General features: G+C 44.5%; 1 protein-coding gene across 3 annotated transcripts; it reads right to left on the minus strand.

Annotated features, from left to right (window-relative positions):
- Positions 1–33: 33 nt before the first annotated feature.
- Positions 34–19384, minus strand: ndufb7 (NADH:ubiquinone oxidoreductase subunit B7). 3 transcript variants are annotated; one of them, XM_054743607.2, is made up of 4 exons: positions 19327–19384; positions 19102–19227; positions 18395–18563; positions 34–274 (listed from the first exon to the last, which is right to left on the minus strand). In XM_054743607.2, exons 2-4 carry the CDS (start codon positions 19211–19213, stop codon positions 187–189), a joined length of 369 nt encoding a protein of 122 aa, XP_054599582.1. In that variant the 5' UTR covers positions 19214–19227; positions 19327–19384; the 3' UTR covers positions 34–186. The 3 variants fall into 3 exon arrangements, with proteins under 3 accessions (XP_054599582.1, XP_054599581.1, XP_070406126.1); XM_054743606.2 differs by having other exon boundaries at positions 19300–19380; XM_070550025.1 differs by having other exon boundaries at positions 19337–19355.
- Positions 19385–21111: the final 1727 nt, after the last annotated feature.

Raw genomic sequence — 21111 nt, forward strand, 5'->3', positions numbered from 1 at the left:
TGTATTTAAACAAATTAAAAACCTGAATCAGACTCAGCTCAACACCTGAGACAGAATTTATTCAGATTCTAGATGTAAATAACTTCAGGTTTATCACACTTAGGAAAGTCTGGGCCACAGAGCTCCAATGTTGTTTAATGTGAACAGTAGCAGTTATATACAAAGAAGCATGAGTAGATTTTCCATCTATGCAGCTTCTGCCTTTTCCTCGATTCGCTTCTTCCTCAGCTGGAGCCTTCTCTCCCTCTCGTACTCCTTCATACGCATCACGTAGCTGAAGAGGAAACAGGAAGTTGGCAGATCAGAATGACGTTAATGTTTAATCAGAGGTTAAATAGACTGAAGTCACCAGTGCAAGTCTCAGGTGGGGCTGGACACAAACATTGTGGTAAAATACTCTAGAATGGCGCCACCTACATTTTCCTTTAGGTTTAATTTTAAATGCACAGAAAAGTCCATCAAAATAAGTAAATAAAAACAGTTAAGTCTCTAATGAGTTGAGTTTAGATTTTACACGGTAATAAAGGGTCCATGTGGTAAAATCTGATGTACAGATCCACTGGTTTGTAGATGATACTCAGATTTCCTTAAGAGACTGCGGTCCTTTAGAGTGAAGGGGATACTCCTGAAGACCTATGACTCTGGTGGCATCAGCAATCCTGTACGGTGTGGTCTGTTGGAGCAGCAGCATCAAAGAGAGAGAGAGAAGAAGAAGCTAGACAGGTTGATAAAGAAGTCCAGCTGTCCTGGGCTATCCTCTGGACTCAGTACGAGAGGTGGGGGACAAGGGGTGCAGGCAAAACTCAGATCAACGCTGGACCATGAGTCACGCCCCCTGCAGGATGCCCTGTCTGCTCTGAAGAGCAGCTTCAGTGACAGGCTGATCAATCGTCGCTGTGTGAAGGAAAGATTCTGCAGGTCTTTCCTTCCTGCTGCTGTTAAGACTGTAATGGTCACTGCTAATATAGAACCCGTACATCTGTAACATTCCACTACAAATATCACTGACATCTGCAATGTTACCACTATTGTTATTGTGTGCAATAATTATCTTGATTACCTTAATTTTCTATTACACTCTTGTGTGATATCTTGTGTGCTACTGCTGCTGTCCTCAAGCTGTTGCAATAATGTAATTTCTCCACTGAGGGACAAATAAAGGTATTCTTATTCTAATAAGTCAAAACAAATATCTTGAGCCCCAATAGGGAGCCTAAGTCTTCTCCCTTTCCAGTCGGCTCATCTGTCCCCTTAAGATCGAAAAAATAAAAGCAAGTCAATACGGCTAAAAGAGCTATTTTCTAATCCGCTTCACCTTACGCCCTGATCACACATATGTTGTACTTCTATTTAAATGAAGCCATACCTTGAGATTTATTAGCTTGTAAAATTCGTAATTAGCACGACTACAATCAGACATATACAGGTGCTGGCCAGTAAATTAGAATATCATCAAAAGGTTGAAAATATTTCAGTAATTCCATTCAAAACGTGAAACTTGTACATTATATTCATGCAATGCACACAGACCAATGTATTTCCGATGTGTATTACATTTAAATTTGATATTTATAGGTGACAACCAATGAAAACATCAAATCTGGTATCTCAGAAAATTAGAATATTCTAAAGGCCAATGAAAAAATGTTTGTTTCTCTAATGTTGGCCAACTGAAAAGAATGAACATGAAAAGAATGTGCATGTATAGCACTCAATACTTAGTCGGGGCTCCTTTTGCCTCAATAACTGCAGTAATGCGGCGTGGCATGGACTCGATCAGTCTGTGGCACTGCTCAGGTGTTATGAGAGCCCAGGCTGCTCTGATAGTCGTCTTCAGCTCCTCTGCATTGTTGGGTCTAGCGTATTGCATCCTCCGCTTCACAATACCCCATAGATTTTCTATGGGGTTAAGGTCAGGCGAGTTTGCTGGCCAATCAAGGACAGGGATACCATGGTCCTTGAACCAGGTGCTGGTGGTTTTGGCACTGTGTGCAGGTGCCAAGTCCTGTTGAAAGGTGAAGTCTGCATCCCCATAAAGTTGGTCAGCAGCAGGAAGCATGAAGTGCTCTAAAACTTCCTGGTAGACGGCTGCATTGACCCTGGACCTCAGGAAACAGAGTGGGCCAACACCGGCAGATGACATGGCACCCCACACCATCACTGACGGTGGAAACTTTACACTGGACCTCATGCAACGTGGATTCTGTGCTTCTCCGCTCTTCCTCCAGACTCTGGGTCCTTGATTTCCAAAGGAAATGCAGAACTTGCTTTCATCAGAAAACATAACTTTGGACCACTCAGCATCAGTCCAGTCCTTTTTGTCCTTGGCCCAGGCGAGACGCTTCTTGCGCTGTTTCTTGTTCAAGAGTGGCTTGACACACGGAATGCGACACCTGAATCCCATGTCTTTCATGAGTCTCCTCGTGGTGGTTCTTGAAGCGCTGACTCCAGCTGCAGTCCACTCTTTGTGGATCTCCCCCACATTTTTGAATGGGTTTGTCGTCACAATTCTCTGCAGGGTGCGGTTATCCCTAGAGCTTGTACACTTTTTTCTACCACATTTTTTCCGTCCCTTCGCCTGTCTGTTAATGTGCTTGGACACAGAGCTCTGCGAACAGCCAGCTTCTTTAGCAATCACCTTTTGTGTCTTGCCCTCCTTGTGCAAGGTGTCAATGATTGTCTTTTGGACAGCTGTTAAGTCAGAAGTCTTCCCCATGATTGTGGTGCCTTCAAAACAAGACTGAGGGACCTTTTAAAGGCCTTTGCAGGTGTTTTGAGTAAATCAGCTGATTAGAGTGGCAGCAGGTGTCTTCTATATTCAGCCTTTTCAGAATATTCTAATTTTTTGAGATACCAAATTTGGAGTTTTCATTAGTTGTCACTTATGAATATCAAATTTAAATGTAATGAACATTGGAAATACATTGGTCTGTGTGCATTGCATGAATATAATGTACATGTTTCACGTTTTGAATGGAATTACTGAAATATTTTCAACCTTTTGATGATATTCTAATTTACTGGCCAGCACCTGTATGACGTCACATAATCTCCTCTCCCCTAGCATAGCTGCTACTTTCCAAATGAACAGATTTAAGGTTCTTTCATCCTGAAGGAAGGATTTGAAGTTCGCTGAACTTACAGCCATTGTACCTCTGCTTTTCTGACCTATGGCCCGTAAGTAGACTTAACCTTGTTATGGGACTGTCTAGCTAGCTATTCAATTAAAACAAGACAACTTACCCTGAATGAATCTAGATCACCCTGTCAGCTTTATTGGGCTTCCCATGCAATTTAATTCATTTTCTGTTAAAACCTCAAAGTAACTTTTTTAACAGCTTCTTTGAATTTGATGAACTGCTCAGATCAGGCATCCAAACAAGCTTCTTACAGTTATGACATCTAGAAAAGGCAACGCTTTTAAAGAAATTATTCATGCTTCCAAGCTTAACTCAATTTCCCCGTTTTAAGGGTCTAGATCCGTTCTCTCTTGAAACATTGGGTCTCAAAAGTATAAACGACTTATTGGGGGTTAGGGAGAATGGGGTATTCATAAGTAGTTTCAGCTCATTTAAAAACGACAGACAGCCACAATTTTTAAGCTCAACTCTCCCATATCCCAGTCAGAATTGGCAAAGTTCCTCGGATGAGAAGTGAAACATCTTCAATGAACCAAAGAAGTCCAGTTGCCTTCATTTGAACCCTTTGTATTACCATGACCTGGATGACCTCCACCAGCATAGTTCTCCCTTTGTTTTTTATAGGCTGTATAAACTGCTGCTAGTCATTTCCTAACGAACCACATAAATCTGGTGCTAGCTTCACTTCAACAGCTTCCTGTTCGATGCAGGACTGATTTGGACATTTTGCTATTTATAAGCCCCTTTAATGGTCTGACCCTGTCACATCTCCAAGATCTTCCACATCATCACATCTTATTTGGCAAAAGGCAGTCGTAAATGCGCTAGGATATTCCAAAATTAAAACGGTCTCAAATATACACTGCTCACAAGAATTAAATACTTTTTTAATGGGCCTGGCATGAAATCAATGAAATCTGTCTGATAATTTCCTGGTTGATTAAGCAGCTGAGGGCATTGTTAATCACTTTCAGCTGTATTGGTGTTCATGGACTTAACGACAGGTGCACTAAAGTGGCAACAATTACAAAACCCTCAAAACAGGACTGGTTAAACATGTAGAGGTCATTTCAAGTTTCTCCCTCTTGATCTGTTCTGGCTGGTTTTCCACCCGTGCTAGTTTTGGCTCTCTACTGGCAGTATGAGGCGATTCCTTAACCCTACAGAAGTTGCACAGGCTGTCCAACTTCTCCAGGATGGCACATTAGGGCTGGGCGATATGGCAAAAATAGAATATCACGATTTTTCCAATATTTTATCACGATTTCGATTTTATCACGATTTTTTTATCCATGAATAGCATAACTTCAATTGCGTATTAAAGAAGAGAAACATTGAATAAATAAACATTTATTCATATTAGGGATCATCAGCACAGTGCTAACACACTTATATTTTAAACTCACACCAGAGATGATAAAAGCCCTGAGAGAAACGATTACAAAAATCAGTTTTTCTCTTTTTTTTTTTTCAAGTAACTTAACATAAATTAAAATCGTAAACATATTTAAAGTGCAAACATGTCAATTGCAAACGTATTGTGCAAACATTAACTTGTTCAAAATACTATGTAGCTCCCAGTTGCTCATGTAGTGGATAGTTAAGCTCAAATACGGCTCTGATGTGCGGCTGGACCAGAGATTGCTTGTGGTAGCAAAAAACTGCGCATTCTGAATATTTTCTGCAACAAGTCTCTAAATAAAGTAAAATTTTCCAGTGCAGATTGGAGACAACCCATAGAAGCACTGATTTGATCTCATTTCAGAGAAAAATAGAACAGGTTAGATGCACCTAATAAATAAAATTACTAACAAACTCAGGAATCTTTCTTTGCTTCACTGTTCTGGTGCTGAAAATATCACTAATGCGGATCAAAGGAGATACACAGATGAATGCACCTCTTATTATTTGGAGACTACATTTACTGCACTCCTCCTTGAACCGTCACCTTATCGTGGTTGTAAGTGTCATAAAATTACTCAAATTTGGTTCCAGAAGTTAGAATATATAATATTTGTTTGTATCGTAAATCTGTGTCTTTTATTTTGGAACAAGTGGTATCTTCCTCACCGAGTTACCGCGAGAAGTGATGTGAGATGTGAGATGTGACTTGTATGTGTATGAGGAAGCACGAGAACCGCTTTGTCTGAGCCATCCGCAGCACCTGCGCTGCCAATTACTCGAGAAACAGGGAAACCGCTTTGTCTGAGCCATCTGCAGCACCTGCGCTGCCAATTACTCAGGTAACTTGTTGTGTTTGTGTGTAATATTGTAAATATTTGCTATGTGTAGTATTGTACTTATTTTGTGTGTTGATTAGAAACAGGAAGACTTGATTGTACTGAATTTGGACCTCCGAAGTGGCACGCGGCCACGAGGTATTTCTTTTTCTTGCTAAAGCATATATTTATCTTCAAAGAATGCAGTTTTGAAGCTACTGTTTTTCTGTGTGTAGTTTTCACGGCGTTTAATAAACAAGAGAAGCGCCTGTCGTCAGGAAGCCGAGCCAGTGTGGTCATTTCGGAGTTACAGTGAAAACTCGTCCAGCTTGAGCCGGTGAGAAGCCAACGGCAGAAGAAGACGACGGGAACGGCAGTAAATGACGGTACCGCGGCTTGCCACAAGAGGGCGCCACTACCTAAGCTCACCGCTGCCGACCACAGCAATAATGTTACTTAATTGTTGTATGGTGGAAATTAACAGAGGACAGTGCTAAAAGTTAAAGAAGGGTGGTAATTAAGTCAAGTTTAAAGAACCACATTAAGCTTCTATAGCACATTTGTCAATGGTTTTGTAATTTCTACAATATCTCAAAAGGAAAACATTGTTGTTAAAGTGCCTTGTGCAGTCTGTTTAAGGTCAAACGGAATTACGCTTACATGGTTTAAGTAGGAGTGCATCTGTGTTGAGTGAAGGTCATTGTTACTTAAAGGTTATATTGTTAAAGAGTATTTTGAAATTCAGATACAGAGAATTGACTGACATTTGACTCGACTCACAAGATGGCCGACAAAGATCATGAAGATGAAGCTGGAGCATTTACTGAAGGAGAAGATGGTACTCAGCAAGCTGCAGAAAGGCAGACTGTTCGCAGGGGTGAAAGAGTAAGAACACTCACTGAAAAGGGTAAAGAGCTTCAAGAGGAGAAGCTTAAAGGTCTCAAACACAAATACGCAGTTGTTTTTGAAAAGTGGAGATATGAAGCGAGATTGAGCAAAGTGTTATTAAGGAAAGAAGCTCCAGAGAGTGAATTACAGGAGCTGATTAACAACATAAGTGCTACCTGCAAAGATGTTCAAACCATTTATGAACAAATAAGGCACATAACAACTCCAGATGCAGATGTACGACGCAAAGTAGATGCCTGCACATCTCTTTCTGGATTCATTTTAGAAAGAGCTGAAAAGCAGCTACGGGAGGAATTCACAGAAGGTGATGAAGAGCCATGGCCAGACTTTGGGTCATGCTTAGGATCTGAAAGGACTAAATCAGGGTCAAAATCCCATTTGTCTAAAAGTGGTTCAGGTCACTCAGGCTCACAACCTATCAAAAGAATGGAAGCTGAAGCAGAGGCAGCTGCATCTCAGGAGATATTAGCAGTAATGGAAGAACAGGAGAGGGAAGCAGCTAAGCTACAGAAATTGGAACGTGAGCACTTTGAAAGGCTGCAAGAAATAGAAGAGCAGCGTAGAAAGATTAAACGTTTGGATGAAGTTAAAAGGTTAAATGCTGCAAAGGCTCGAGTAAAGGTTTATGATGAAGCTGAGAGTGTTTCTGGAAGTCAGAGCTCATCACAGAGCATTAAAGCAGAGAGTGTAACCCAAGCTATATGCATCCCATTAAACGTCCCCCCTCAAGTTCAAACTGCAGCTCATCTCCAAGATGCCACAAGCCCTGCATTTGTTCCAAACATTCCTACAGTCATAAACCAATCTCAACGAAATCCTGGTGTACCACCTCAGGTGACCACTAGCCAACCACTCAAAGCATCAAGTCCACCACTTATCCCTCAAGCCATACAAGTTTCTGCTGCTGCAAATCAGCCACAGTCTAATCTGGATCTAGTTGGCGTTCTAGCTGAAGCAATAAGCGCTAACCGTCTGCCAACTCCAGAACCTACACTATTTACTGGTGATCCTCTAAAATTCAAAGACTGGCAGTTGTCATTTGAAACCTTGATTGACAGGAAAAACATTCCAAAGAATGAAAGACTCTACTATCTCAGGAAGTACCTTGGTGGACCCGCAAAGAGAGCAGTTGAAGGCTTTCTCCTAGTGGGCACAGATGCAGCATACGATGCAGCTTGGGAAGTGTTGGAAAAGCGCTTTGGAGACCTGTTCATCATGGGAAAATGTTTTAGAGACAAGCTTCACAGTTGGCCTAAAATAAGCTCAAAGGATGGAAATGAGCTTAGAGATTTTGCAGATTTCCTTAAAAGTTGTGAAGCTGCAATGTCACAGATACAGTCCTTACATGTTCTCAATGACTGTATGGAAATTCAGAAACTCTTGCTGAAACTTCCAGACTGGTTGACGACAAGATGGAATCGTGCAGCCATGGAAATGAGAAAAAATATTAGTGGACAGTATCCACCATTTTACTCATTTGTGGATTTTGTATCCACTGAAGCTGACTTAGCATGCGATCCCATAGCTTCAATGCAAGCCCTGAAGGATTTGGAAACAAGTAAACCAAAACAGTTACGTAACCAAGTCTTTCAAGCAAAAACATTAACAGTAAATTCGAACCATTCAACCCCCTCAGGTCACGTGAATGCTGTAATTTGCTTTTTCTGTAAGAAAAGGGGTCACTCACTTGATAAATGTTTCAAGTTCAGAGAAAAAACTGTCCAAGAACGCGTCAAATTTGTACAAGCGGAAAGGCTTTGTTTTGGATGTTTGAAAGGTGGACATCTTTCGAAAAGGTGTGATAAAAGAAGCACATGTGAAAAATGTCAAAGGAGGCATCCAACGTGTCTTCACGACGACAAGTTTGTTGAATGTAAAAGAGTAATACCTGCAACTGATGATAACCCTCAAGACAAACACGAAGAAAACGCCAAAGAAGGAGATGAACCAGCCACGGCAATCTCTAACAGAGCAACTCAAGCCACCTCAAATACGTTAACATCCTCTATACTACCTGTCTGGGTTTCATCTAGAAACGACCCTGACAGGGAAGTGTTGGTGTATGCACTGCTCGATTCTCAGAGTGATACATCCTTTATTCTAGATGAAATAGCTCAAGATCTTGACACCGATAAAAGTAAAACCAATCTGCAACTATCCACCATGTCTGCAAAATCAACAGTTATACCATGTGAGAAGCTGGTAAACCTTCAAGTGAGGGGGTATACACATGAAAAGAGAATCACCTTACCACCAGTTTATACAAGGGAGTTTATTCCTGTGAACCGATCACATATACCAACATCTAAAACCGCCTTAAAGTGGGCTCATCTAGAAAGCCTAGTAGATAAACTACCTCCTTTGCTTGAATGTAAAGTTGGTCTACTTATTGGATACAATTGTCAACAAGCCCTCCTACCACGAAAGGTTATTGCGGGCAAGGACAACCAACCATACGCACAGTTAACTGATCTCGGCTGGAGCATAGTTGGCTGCTCGTCTCAGATTGAAAATGACAGTGATGTCATTGGCACAAGTCACAGGATCATTGTTTGTGAAGTAACTCCTGCGCCACAACCCACAGTGAACCTCCAGCAACAAGTGTGTTTTGTATGCAAAACTCAAGTAAAGGAAGTTAGTCCAGCTGATGTAATAAGGGCTTTGGAATCTGATTTCTCCGAGCATGCAACGGACGACAATCCAGTCTCTCAGGAAGACCTTTTGTTCATGTCAAAGGTGACTAAAGGTATAAAACAAAAGAAAGATGGGCATTACGAACTCCCATTGCCCTTTAAAGCCGACAATCCGAGCCTCCCAAACAACAAAGAATGTGCAGAGCACAGATTGTCTTCATTGGAACGTCGACTTAAAAGAGACGAGAAGTATTATAGAGATTATGTCCAGTTCATGGAGGACATCATAACCCGTGGAGATGCTGAAAGGGTTCCAGACCAAGAGCTGGATAAAGGGCTAGCGTGGTATATTCCCCACCACGGGGTTTACCACCCCCACAAACCTGGGAAAATACGTGTAGTTTTTGATTGCTCAGCTCGCTTCCAGGGAACATCTCTTAATGATCACCTTCTGACTGGACCAGATCTTACTAACGCACTGATCGGAGTCTTATGCCGATTCAGAAAGGGCCCCATTGCCATTATGTGCGATGTGGAGAGAATGTTTCACCAATTTCACGTCATCAAGGAACACCAAGATTATCTAAGATTTCTTTGGTGGGACAAAGGCAATTTGAACTCTCAGCCTTCAGTTTACAGGATGAGAGTGCATCTTTTCGGTGCGGCTTCATCTCCTGGATGCTGTAATTTTGGACTCAAACATATTGCAACACAAGGCAGAAACAAGTTCAGCAAAGAGAGTATTGAGTTCATTCAAAGAGGGTTTTATGTTGATGATGGACTTGCTAGTGTGAGGTCTATAGCTGACGCCATACAGTTGGTTGATGAGTCAAGGGAGCTTTGCAAAACAGGCAACCTACATCTACACAAGTTTGTATCAAACAATAAAGATGTGCTTGCTGCGATTCCCAGAGAAGAACAAGCTCAAGCCAAAGATCAGAACATGGCTCTTGGAGAACTCCACATTGAACGTGCACTTGGAGTACAGTGGTGTGTGGAGACAGACGAATTCCAGTTCCGAGTCCAAGTTAAAGTTAACCCATTGACCAGGAGAGGGGTGCTCTCGACTGTCGCATCAGTCTATGACCCTCTTGGGTTTGTCGCCCCATTCATATTGACTGGAAAGCAGATACTCCAAACTTTGTGTAAAGACAAGGTTAAATGGGACGATGATCTCCCAGAACACATTTTACCGTTATGGGAAGCATGGCTGAGAGACCTACCCAAGCTAGCAGCTCTGAAGATCCCAAGGACGTACTCACAACTCACCAACGTTGTGCAGTATGAGCTACATAACTTCTCAGACGCCAGTCTTGAAGGTTATGGTGCATGTTCATACCTTAGAGCAATAAGCAAAGATGGACAGATCAGTTGCTCATTTGTTATGGGTAAGGCAAGAGTCACGCCCATTAAACAAATGACCATCCCCAGGCTTGAACTGGCATCGGCTGTGACTGCAGTTCGCAACGCGGATGTAATCAAGCGAGAACTGGAAATTGAAAATCTACAGGAATATTACTGGACAGATTCACAAGTCGTATTGGCTTATATAAGCAATGACGCGAAAAGATTTCATACATTCGTTGCTAATCGAATCCAGCGAATAAGACAAAGTACAAGTTCAGAAAAATGGCGCCATGTAAGCTCAGAAGAAAATCCTGCTGATCAAGCCTCACGAGGTTTGAGTGCTGCTCAGCTGAAAGAATCAAGCTGGTTAAAGGGCCCCGATTTCCTTTGGAGACAAGATCTTCCAGTCAAAGAGGAAATGGTGGGAGAAGTTGAGGAAACAGATCCAGAACTCCGTAGAGGTCATACACATTCAGTGTGTTCAAAGGAAGCAAACCCACTGCTAGAGCGTCTAAAGAAGTTCTCCAGTTGGATGAAAGCTGTAAGAGCTATAGCCAGACTAAAACGATTCATCAAAGAGTACAGAGGTATTCAACAAAAGACAAACAAAGAGACTGATCTTGAAGAGAGAAAAGACACTGAGCTATTCATGATCAAGCTAGTGCAAAACGATGTTTTTTCTGAGGAAATAAAGAAAATCAAATCTCAACATGGAAATTCTTTGCACAAGCAAAGTAAACTAAAGCAGTTGAACGCTTTTCTTGATAAATCAGAAGTTCTCAGGGTAGGGGGTAGATTATCCCAATCGTCCTTGCATCCTGATGTAAAACACCCTGCAATTCTTCCAAAGGAGTCCCATTTGTCAGCTCTACTCGTCAAACACTATCATGAACGTGTACATCATCAAGGAAGAGGCATGACTATCAATGAACTGCGTGCAAATGGGATCTGGATCTTAGGATCTGGAAGTTTAGTCTCTTCACACATTTACCATTGTGTTAAGTGTAGAAGATACCGAAAGGCAACAAACGTTCAACAGATGGCAGATTTGCCAGAAGTAAGAACACAAACAGCTCCTCCTTTTACGTACTGCGGTGTTGATTGTTTCGGTCCGTTCATAGTAAAGGAAGGAAGGAAGGAAGTCAAAAGATATGGATTATTGTTCACATGCTTATGTTCACGAGCTGTGCACATCGAAACACTCGAGGATCTATCAACTGATGCTTTTATGAATGCTCTTCGGGTTCTAATAGCCATAAGAGGTCCTGTCCGCCAAATAAGATGTGACCAAGGCACAAATTTTGTTGGTGCCAAAAATGAGTTTCTGAAACTCATGAAACATATGGACCAAGAACCCCAAAGAGCCATTGGATGCGAATTTGTGATGAATGTCCCATCAGCCAGTCACATGGGAGGCATCTGGGAGCGTCAAATTCGCACAGTACGGAGTATACTAACAGCAATGTTAGACAAGTCCTCCAGCAGGCTTGATACAACTAGTCTAAGAACACTCTTTTATGAAACAATGGCCATCATTAACAGCCGACCCTTAAGTGTGGAACATCTCAATGATCCCTCAGGTCCGGAGCCGTTAACTCCCAATCACATATTAACAATGAAGTCTTCAGTTATTCTCCCCCCTCCAGGAACATTTTGCAGAGAGGATTTGTACTTGAAGAAAAGATGGAGAAGAGTACAATATCTGGCAAATGAATTTTGGCAGAGATGGAGGAAAGAATATCTATTAAATCTTCAACAGCGGCAGAAGTGGCATAAAGTTACATGAAACCTACAAATGAATGACATTGTGATACTACAGGATGACAACGCTCCAAGATGTAAATGGAAGCTTGCCCTAGTAGTAGAAGCTCTGAAGAGCCCAGATGACAAGGTTCGAAAGGTGAAACTAAAGACTAGTGAAACTACTTTTGACAAAGGAAAACCACTGACAAGGATAATCTATCTAGAAAGACCTATTCACAAAGTCGTGACCTTACTTGAGACTGACGAGTATACTAAAACAGACTCTAACAATGACACTACTTAGAAAATCACCTTAAGAGAGTAAGGGGTGATTTGGTGGGAGTGTAAGTGTCATAAAATTACTCAAATTTGGTTCCAGAAGTTAGAATATATAATATTTGTTTGTATCGTAAATCTGTGTCTTTTATTTTGGAACAAGTGGTATCTTCCTCACCGAGTTACCGCGAGAAGTGATGTGAGATGTGAGATGTGACTTGTATGTGTATGAGGAAGCACGAGAACCGCTTTGTCTGAGCCATCCGCAGCACCTGCGCTGCCAATTACTCGAGAAACAGGGAAACCGCTTTGTCTGAGCCATCTGCAGCACCTGCGCTGCCAATTACTCAGGTAACTTGTTGTGTTTGTGTGTAATATTGTAAATATTTGCTATGTGTAGTATTGTACTTATTTTGTGTGTTGATTAGAAACAGGAAGACTTGATTGTACTGAATTTGGACCTCCGAAGTGGCACGCGGCCACGAGGTATTTCTTTTTCTTGCTAAAGCATATATTTATCTTCAAAGAATGCAGTTTTGAAGCTACTGTTTTTCTGTGTGTAGTTTTCACGGCGTTTAATAAACAAGAGAAGCGCCTGTCGTCAGGAAGCCGAGCCAGTGTGGTCATTTCGGAGTTACAGTGGTGGAGGAGTTTGAGTGCCCTAATGATCCTAGGAGCTATGTTGTCTGGGGCACTTAATGCCCCTGGTAGGGTCTCCCATGACAAATTGGTCTTAGGTGAAGGGTGAGACAAAGAACGGTTCGAAGGATCTTTCATGGCGGTTAAAACGAAGAGTCGGAGTACCCGGCCCGGAGGGTTACCGGGGTCCCACCCTGGAGCCAGGCCTAGGGTTGGGGCCCGTGAGCGAGCGCCTGGTGGCCGAGCTTTCGCCCATGGGGCCCGGCCGGGCCCAGCCCGAACCGGATACATGGGCTCGTCCAACTGTGGACCCACCACCCGCAGGAGGAACATGAAGGGTCCGGTGCAATGCGAATCGGGTGGCAGACCAAGGCGGGAGCCTTGGCGGTCCAATCCCCGGACAAGAAAACTAGTTTTTGGGACATGGAACGTCACCTCGCTGGCGGGGAAGGAGCCGGAGCTTGTGGCAGAGGTTGAGCGGTACCGGCTAGATATAGTCGGACTCACCTCGACACATTGCATTGGCTCTGGAACCCGAGACCTGGAGAGGGGTTGGACACTCTACTTTGCTGAGTTGCTCCGGGTGAGAGGCGGAGGGCTGGGGTTGGCTTTTTGTTAGCCCAGAGACTCTCTGCCTGTGTGTTGGGGTTTACCCCGGGGGACAAGAGGGTAGCTTCCTTGCGCCTTCGGGTCGGGGAACGGGTCCTGACTGTTGTTTGTGCTTATGGGCCAAATATCAGTTCAGAGTTAAGTACCCACCCTTTTTGGAGTCCCTGGGACGAGTGCTAGATAGTGCTCCATCAGGGGACTCCATTGTCCTGCTGGGGGACTTCAATGCTCACGTGGGCAATGACAGCTTGACCTGGAGGGGTGTGATTGGGAGGAACGGCCCACCTAATCAGAACTCGAGCGGTGTTTTGTTATAGGACTTCTGTGCAAGCCGCAGTTTGGCCATAACGAACACCATGTTCGAACATAAGGATGCCCACCGGTACACTTGGTACCAGGGCAGCCTAGGTCACAGGTCGATGATAGATTTTGTAGTCGTATCATCTGACCTGCGGCCGTATGTTTTGGACACCCGAGTGAAGAGAGGGGCGGAGCTGTCAACTGATCACCACCTGGTGGTGAGTTGGATCAGATGGCAAGGGAACATGCCGCGTAGACCTGGCAGACCCAAACGCATAGAGAGGGTCTGCTGGGAACGCCTGGCAGAAGAACCTGTCAAGACGGTCTTCAACTCCCACCTCCGGCAGAGCTTTGACCACGTCCCGAGAGCAGTGGGGGACATTGAGTCCGAGTGGGCCTTGTTCCACTCTGCGATTGTCGAGGCGGCTGTTGCTAGCTGTGGTCGTAAGGTGGCCGGTGCCAGTCGTGGTGGCAACCCCCGTACCCGCTGGTGGACACCAGAGGTTCGGGGAGCCGTCAGGCTGAAGAAGGAGGCCTACAGGGCGTGGCTGGTCTGTGGGTCTCCGGAGGCAGCAGACAGGTACCGGATAGCCAAGCGGGGTGCAGCAGTGGCTGTTGCCGAGGCAAAATCTCGGGCGTGGGAGGAGTTTGGTGAGGCCATGGAGAAAGACTATCGATCGGCTCCAAAGAGGTTCTGGCAAACTGTCCGGCGCCTCAGGAGAGGAAGGCAGCAACTCGCTCACACTGTTTACAGTGGGGATGGGGAGCTGCTGACGTCAACTGAGGCTATAGTCAGACGGTGGAAGGAATACTTTGAGGAGCTCCTCAATCCCACCAATGCGCATTCCGAGGAGGAACCAGAGCTGGGAGGCCTGGGGATGGACTGTCCGATCTCGGGGGCAGAAGTTGCTGAGGTAGTCAAACAACTACACAGCGGCGGAGCCCCGGGGGCGGATGAGGTTCGTCCTGGGTATCTCAAGGCTATGGATGTTGTAGGGCTGTCATGGTTGACACGTCTCTACAACATTGCGTGGTCATCGGGGGCAGTTCCTAGGGAGTGGCAGACCGGGGTGGTGGTCCCCATCTTTAAGAAGGGTGACCTGAGGGTGTGTTCCAACTATAGGGGGATCACACTCCTCAGCCTCCCTGGAAAGGTCTACTCCAAGGTACTGGAGAGGAGGGTCCGATCGATAGTTGAATCTCAGATAGAGGAGGAGCAATGTGGTTTTCGTCCTGGCCGTGGAACTGTGGACCAGCTCTATACCCTTGCAAGGGTGATGGAGGGGGCATGGGAGTTTGCCCAACCAATCCACATGTGCTTTGTGGATTTGGAGAAGGCTTATGACCGTGTCCCCAGGGGCACCCTGTGGGGGACGCTCCAGGAGTATGGGGTGGGTGGCTTTCTGTTAAGGGCCATTCAGTCCGTTTACCAGAGGAGCGTGAGTTTGGTCCGCATAGCCGGTAGTAAGTCGGACCTGTTCCCAGTGAGGGTTGGACTCCGCCAGGGCTGCCCTTTGTCACCGTTTCTGTTCATCACTTTTATGGACAGAATTTCTAGACGCAGCCGTGGTGTGGAGTGTGTCGAGTTTGGTGGCAGGAGAATCTCGTCTCTGCTTTTTGCGGATGATGTGGTCCTCCTAGCTTCATCCAGCTCTGACCTTCAGCTCTTGCTGGGTAGGTTCGCGGCCGAGTGTGAAGCGGCTGGGATGAGGATCAGCACCTCCAAATCTGAGACCATGGTTCTCGACCGGAAAAGGGTGGCTTGCCACCTCCGGGTCGGGGGAGAGGTCCTACCTCAACTGGAGGAGTTTAAGTATCTCGGGGTCTTGTTCACGAGTGAGGGTAGGAGGGATCGGGAGATCGAAAGGCGGATTGGTTCGGCGTCTGCAGTGATGCAGACGCTGAGCCCATCTGTCGTGGGGAAGAGGGAGCTGAGCAAGAAAGCCAGGCTCTCGATTTACCGGTCGATCTACGTCCCAATCCTCACCTATGGTCATGAGCTTTGGGTAATGACCGAAAGAACAAGATCGCGGATACAAGCGGCCGAAATGAGTTTCCTCCGTAGGGTGGCCAGGCTCAGCCTTAGAGATAGGGTGAGGAGCTCGGACATTCGGGAGGGACTCGGAGTAGAACCGCTGCTCCTCCGGATCGAAAGGAGCCAGTTGAGGTGGTTTGGGCATCTGGTCAGGATGCCTCGTGGACGCCTCCCCGGGGAGGTGTTTCGGGCATGTCCTGCCGGCAGAAGGCCCCCGGGTCGACCCAGGACACGTTGGAGAGGTTACATCTCCAATCTGGTCCGGGACGCCTTGGGGTCCTGCCGGAGGAGCTGGTGGACAAGGCCGGGGAGAGGACGGCCTGGAGCTCCCTAGTTGGGATGCTGCCCCCGCGACCCGGACCCGGATAAGTGGAGGAAGACGAAGACGAAGACATTTACTGCAGCTGGCAGAGGCAGAGATTGTTTCTATTGATACACAGAATTTACAGAATCATTTTAAATGTTAATAGGGGAAGACTGCAGGAGGGAGCGGTAAAATACAGAGGTCCCCAACAAAAACAAGAAACTTTACGAGTCTGATGAAACCCGCTGGTTTTCCATCAGGCAGTCACGGGGCAGCTCCATCGACCCAGTGACCGAGCTCAGTCGGTACCGACACCGGCTCGGCAGAGGGTGGACGAGCCGAGGCGACGTCGTGCTCTGCTTAAGAAGCGGTGTTATTTTCCTGCTTCAGAAGAAGCGTCCAACGTGTTTTTACGCTTTCTCCGAGACATGTCACGTCACTAAGTTGTTAGCGCCGCGCGCTAAGGAAACCCTGCGTTCCTCTTCGGAACGAAAACCTCGTTGTCGCTCAGCCGCGGCGAAGCCATGTTTGTTCACACACAGGTGAAAACAAGTGGGGCACTAATATATTACTATGACTCACTCTGATTAGTTAAGGGTCAAACAAAGGCGTGTCATTCGCCTGGGGTAAGTTCCCTTTTCAGTCAGAGGCAGAAATTCAACAGCAGAGCTGTGAATCGTGATAAAACGGTCTCTCAAAAATGACAGACCGTCAGATGTGTAGATCGTAAAACGGTCTAAAATCGTCATATCGCCCAGCCCTATGGCACATCTACACGTGCAGCACCAAGAAGGTTTAATGTGTCTCCCAGCACAATCTCCAGAACATGGAGGGGATTTCAGGAGACTGGTGGTTATTCTCGGAGAGCTGGACAGGGTTGTAGAAGGTCCACAACCCATCAGCAGGACCGATACCTGCTCCTTTGTGCAAGGCGGAACAGGCTGAGCACTGCTCGTGCCCTACAGAATGACCTCCAGAGGGCCACTGGTGTGAATGTCTCTACCCACACAATCAGGAGCAGACTTCATGAAGATGGCCTGAGGGCCCGACGTCCTGTAGTGGGCCCTGTGATCACCGCACAGCACCGTAGGGCTCGACTGGCATTTGCTCAAGAACACCAGAATTGGCAAGTCCGCCACTGGCGCCCTGTACTTTTTACAGACGAGAGCAGGTTTACCCTGAGCACTTGTAATAGATGTGAAAGAGTCTGGAGAAGACAAGGAGAATGTTATGCTGCCTGCAACGTCGTTCAACCTGACAGGTTTGGTGGTGGGTCAGTGATGGTCTGGAGAGGCATATCCATGGAGGGACGCACAGACCTCTACTAAATGGTGCTCTGACTGCCATAAGGTATCGAGATGAAATCCTTGAACCCTTTGTCAGACCCTACGCTGATGCAGTAGGTCCTGGTTTTCTCCTAATGCACAACAATGCCCGGCCTCATGTGGCAAGAGTATCCAGGCAGTACCTGGAGGATGAAGGAGTTGAAACAATTGAATGGCCTTCACAATCCCCCAACTTAAACCCAATAGAACATCTGTGGGACATTATATTTCGGTCCATTAGGCGGCGCCAGGTTGCTCCTCGGACTGTACAAGAGCTCAGGGATGCCCTCACACAGATCTGGGAGGAAATGTCACCAGACACCATCCGTTGTCTCATTAGGAGCATGCCCCGACATTGTCAAGCATGCACACAAGCTCGTGGGGGCCACACAAGATACTGAAAAGCAATTTGAGTTGCAGAAATTAAGTTTTTGAAATAATGGACTTGCCTGCCACATCTTCATTTCACTCCGATTTTAGGGTGTCTACACAATTGAGACCTCTGTAGGCTGATAACTTTTATTTCAATTAAAAGACTTGGCATCCTTGTGTTCCTAAGACATTGCCTTGTCATTATTTGAATAGATATCCAACTTCATATTGAGACGTGATGTATCTAATGTGTTTCTTTAAAGTGTTCCTTTAATTTTTGTGAGCAGTGTATGTGGTGGTTGACTATCCCACATATGATCAAGTACCACATGAGACCCATTTCAAATAAAATTGAAACAAGCTTGAAAAATCTTGTGTTTCAAGTGTTATAAAATTAAATGGACATGGGTTAGGATGGCATACAAAGTAAAAAGCTACAATTTAAGCACTGATCCTTTTACTGGTGGGTCTACTAAATAATCAGGTGATAAAACCATCTCAGTGGCCACTCTAAGCCACAGGACCCAGTATTCCTGGACTTACTCCTGGTGTTCACAGTAGTCCCAGTCGTGCCTCTCGTGCTTGCAGGCCAGGAAGTTGGGCCAGTAGTCCCTCTTACACTTCATGAGTTTCAGCAGATAGTGAGCGCAGTAGTCCCTCTGTTCCAAAGGCAGCTGGGCCAGGTTCATCTGCTCCTGGGTTGCTATCATCTCTGTCAAAATGAAGCAACGGTCTCTTAAGTAAACTCTGAAGTTGTAATAAATGTCAAGACTACAGGAGTTCACATTATTTATAATATGCAGCGATCTGAGAATGAAGGCAGATGTTAGACGATCATACCATTTAGCGAGTCATTAAATAGATGTCATTATTATTTTGGTCTTAGTTTTGCAATGACTTTTGCTTATGTTATTGCTGTACTGCGTCGATTTTGTGTTTAATTTAGCATTACCGTATAACTGTTTAGTCGTTTATCACATTTGACATCCTGTAATTTTATATCAATTGTGATTAGTCCCATTTTCATAATATTTGCAAGCTTGTAGGTTTAGCTAGCTCTGTTTTGGATCGAGTTTTTATAAGCTAGCTAGCTAGCATTTGTCCAAAGGTAACACAGATCGATACGTGACTGCTTAGCTAGCCGCTAAGAACAGCTAGCCCAGCATGGCAACAACCAGTCACTAAAATAATCCGTTCTGCTCATGTGGGTCAGACTGTAAATGAGACCGAACCAGAATCTGCCCACCGACCTCTTTCTTTCCTCTCTCCGAAGCCAAAGTTCGGGTCGAACTCATATTTCTTCGCTGGGTCCGGCTCGGTGTCCCTTTCGGTGATGTACCGCCTGACAAGGTGAGCTCCCATGGCACCGTGTTTGCCTGTGCGCCCCACAAAAGAAAACTTTTATATTCAGTCTGCGTTTGTTCGCTGCTAATGAAATGTTTACAGACTTATGCTAAAATCTGCCATTCGGTCACCTCCACGGACCTCCTACTGCCACTTCCGCTGGAAGCCTACACAAGCTAGTGAATAGATACACTACCGCCCCCTTCTGGACCGGAGGAACAAACGGAACTAAACAAAATTAACCCAACGTCTAATTGTCTAAATTGTAATTTGAGCACAAAAAATGCACTTACAAAGCTTCCCATAGAAATATTATATAATATTTCATAAGTCCCAATATTTTTACATGAATTTCATCCTTGGCTTCAGCCATAACAAAACATAATGAAAAATGTGTTTCTCAGATTTAACCCATTTATTGCCAGGTTTATTATCCAAACCAGAAGTTTGAAAACTGTACAAAAAATGAAAAAATCAAATATTTTTTGTGTGTTATGCCCAGATGACCTTTTTTGTGGGTAAGTTGTTACAGCCTTGGAGTGTCACAAATAGGCATAAAAATATTTTTTGCTCACTTTGTAGTTTTTGTGTGATGTCACATTTTCTAAAATATGCATGTTAAAGTCCTTTGAGCACAAAAAAAATCCACTTAGAAAGCTTCCTATAGAAATATTATATAATATTTCATAAGTCCCACTTTTTTTTACATGAATTTCATCCTTGTCTTCAGCCCTAACAAAATATAATAAAATATGTGTGTGTTTCTCAGATTTAACCCCTTTATTGCCAGGTTTATTATCAAAACCAGAAGTTTGAAAACTGTACAAAAAATGAAAAAATCAAATAATTTTTTGTGTGTTATGTCCAGATGACCTTTTTTGTGGGTAAGTTGTCACAGCCTTGGAGTGTCACAAATAGGCATAAAAATATTTTTTGCTCATTTTTTAGTTTTTGTGTGATGTCACATTTTCTAAAATACTCACGTTAAAGTCTTTTGAGTACAAAAAAATGCACTTACAAAGATGGCCAGTTGACTACTTTATTAAAACACATGAACAAAGAAAAAGGGTGTGTGTGCATGTGCGTGTGTGTGTGTGTGTGTGTGAGAGAGAGAGAGAGAGAGAGCTAGTAGCTGCAGGTTAAGCACACAACTGATGAGTGCTCCTCGCACACAGCCTGTCCACATTTTCTGCAAAAGCGTGCATGCAAGCCTGTGCTTCAGTATGTATCTCACCGCGGTGGTGGTGGAGGTGAAGGCGAAGAGGGAGGACAGAACCGCTCTGCTTCTCATCTAGAGCTGTGGGGGCAGCTCTGGCTTGTTGCACCTAACTGTTCCCACAAGACACATTTTATTTTGGAGCAGCTCTTCTCCAAGGGCTAGTGATTTGAAAAAATTGTCATATATATATATATATATATATATATATATATATATAAATGGCACTGATGATCTAACATCTAGAATCAGGGTAAGAGAAGATGAGTTAGAATAGTATTCAGCTGTACAAAAGCAAGCAGAAGAATTTTAAATATAACTTCAATCTAACAGGAAGTCAGTGGAGAGGCTCTGACATAAGAGTGAGGCTACCTCTTCTGCTACGAGTCTGACATCACCTTCATAACAGTTAAATTAAATATTGCATTTACTGAAAATATGACCCAGCTATATTTCCAAATGTTACCTGTAGACCAAAGGCACTACCATAAAATCAAGGTCTTGATAGAGTTATTTTAAAAACCTTAAAGGTGCAGAACACTCAGAAGCGCCTGAATCAGCATGGACAAGTCTGTTGCAGCAGACAGCAGGATTAGGAGTCTTATTTCCCGATATTTGGACATCTAGCCTTTGATTGGCTAACAGCAACGCAACTCTACCACCGACTCAGTTTCCCTGCAATGTTGATGTTTTATCTACA

Source organism: Nothobranchius furzeri, chromosome 4, assembly GCF_043380555.1.
Source record: "Nothobranchius furzeri strain GRZ-AD chromosome 4, NfurGRZ-RIMD1, whole genome shotgun sequence".
NCBI lineage: Eukaryota > Metazoa > Chordata > Actinopteri > Cyprinodontiformes > Nothobranchiidae > Nothobranchius > Nothobranchius furzeri.

Bases quoted from the DNA above. Each gene is read 5' to 3' on its own strand.
- ndufb7 (XM_054743606.2), bottom strand. The intron at 18,564-19,101 runs GTCGGTGGGCAG...TCATTTTGACAG, and splicing joins CGGAGAGAGGAAAGAAAGAG to AGATGATAGCAACCCAGGAG. The intron at 275-18,394 runs GTAAGTCCAGGA...TTTCCTCTTCAG, and splicing joins GACTACTGTGAACACCAGGA to CTACGTGATGCGTATGAAGG.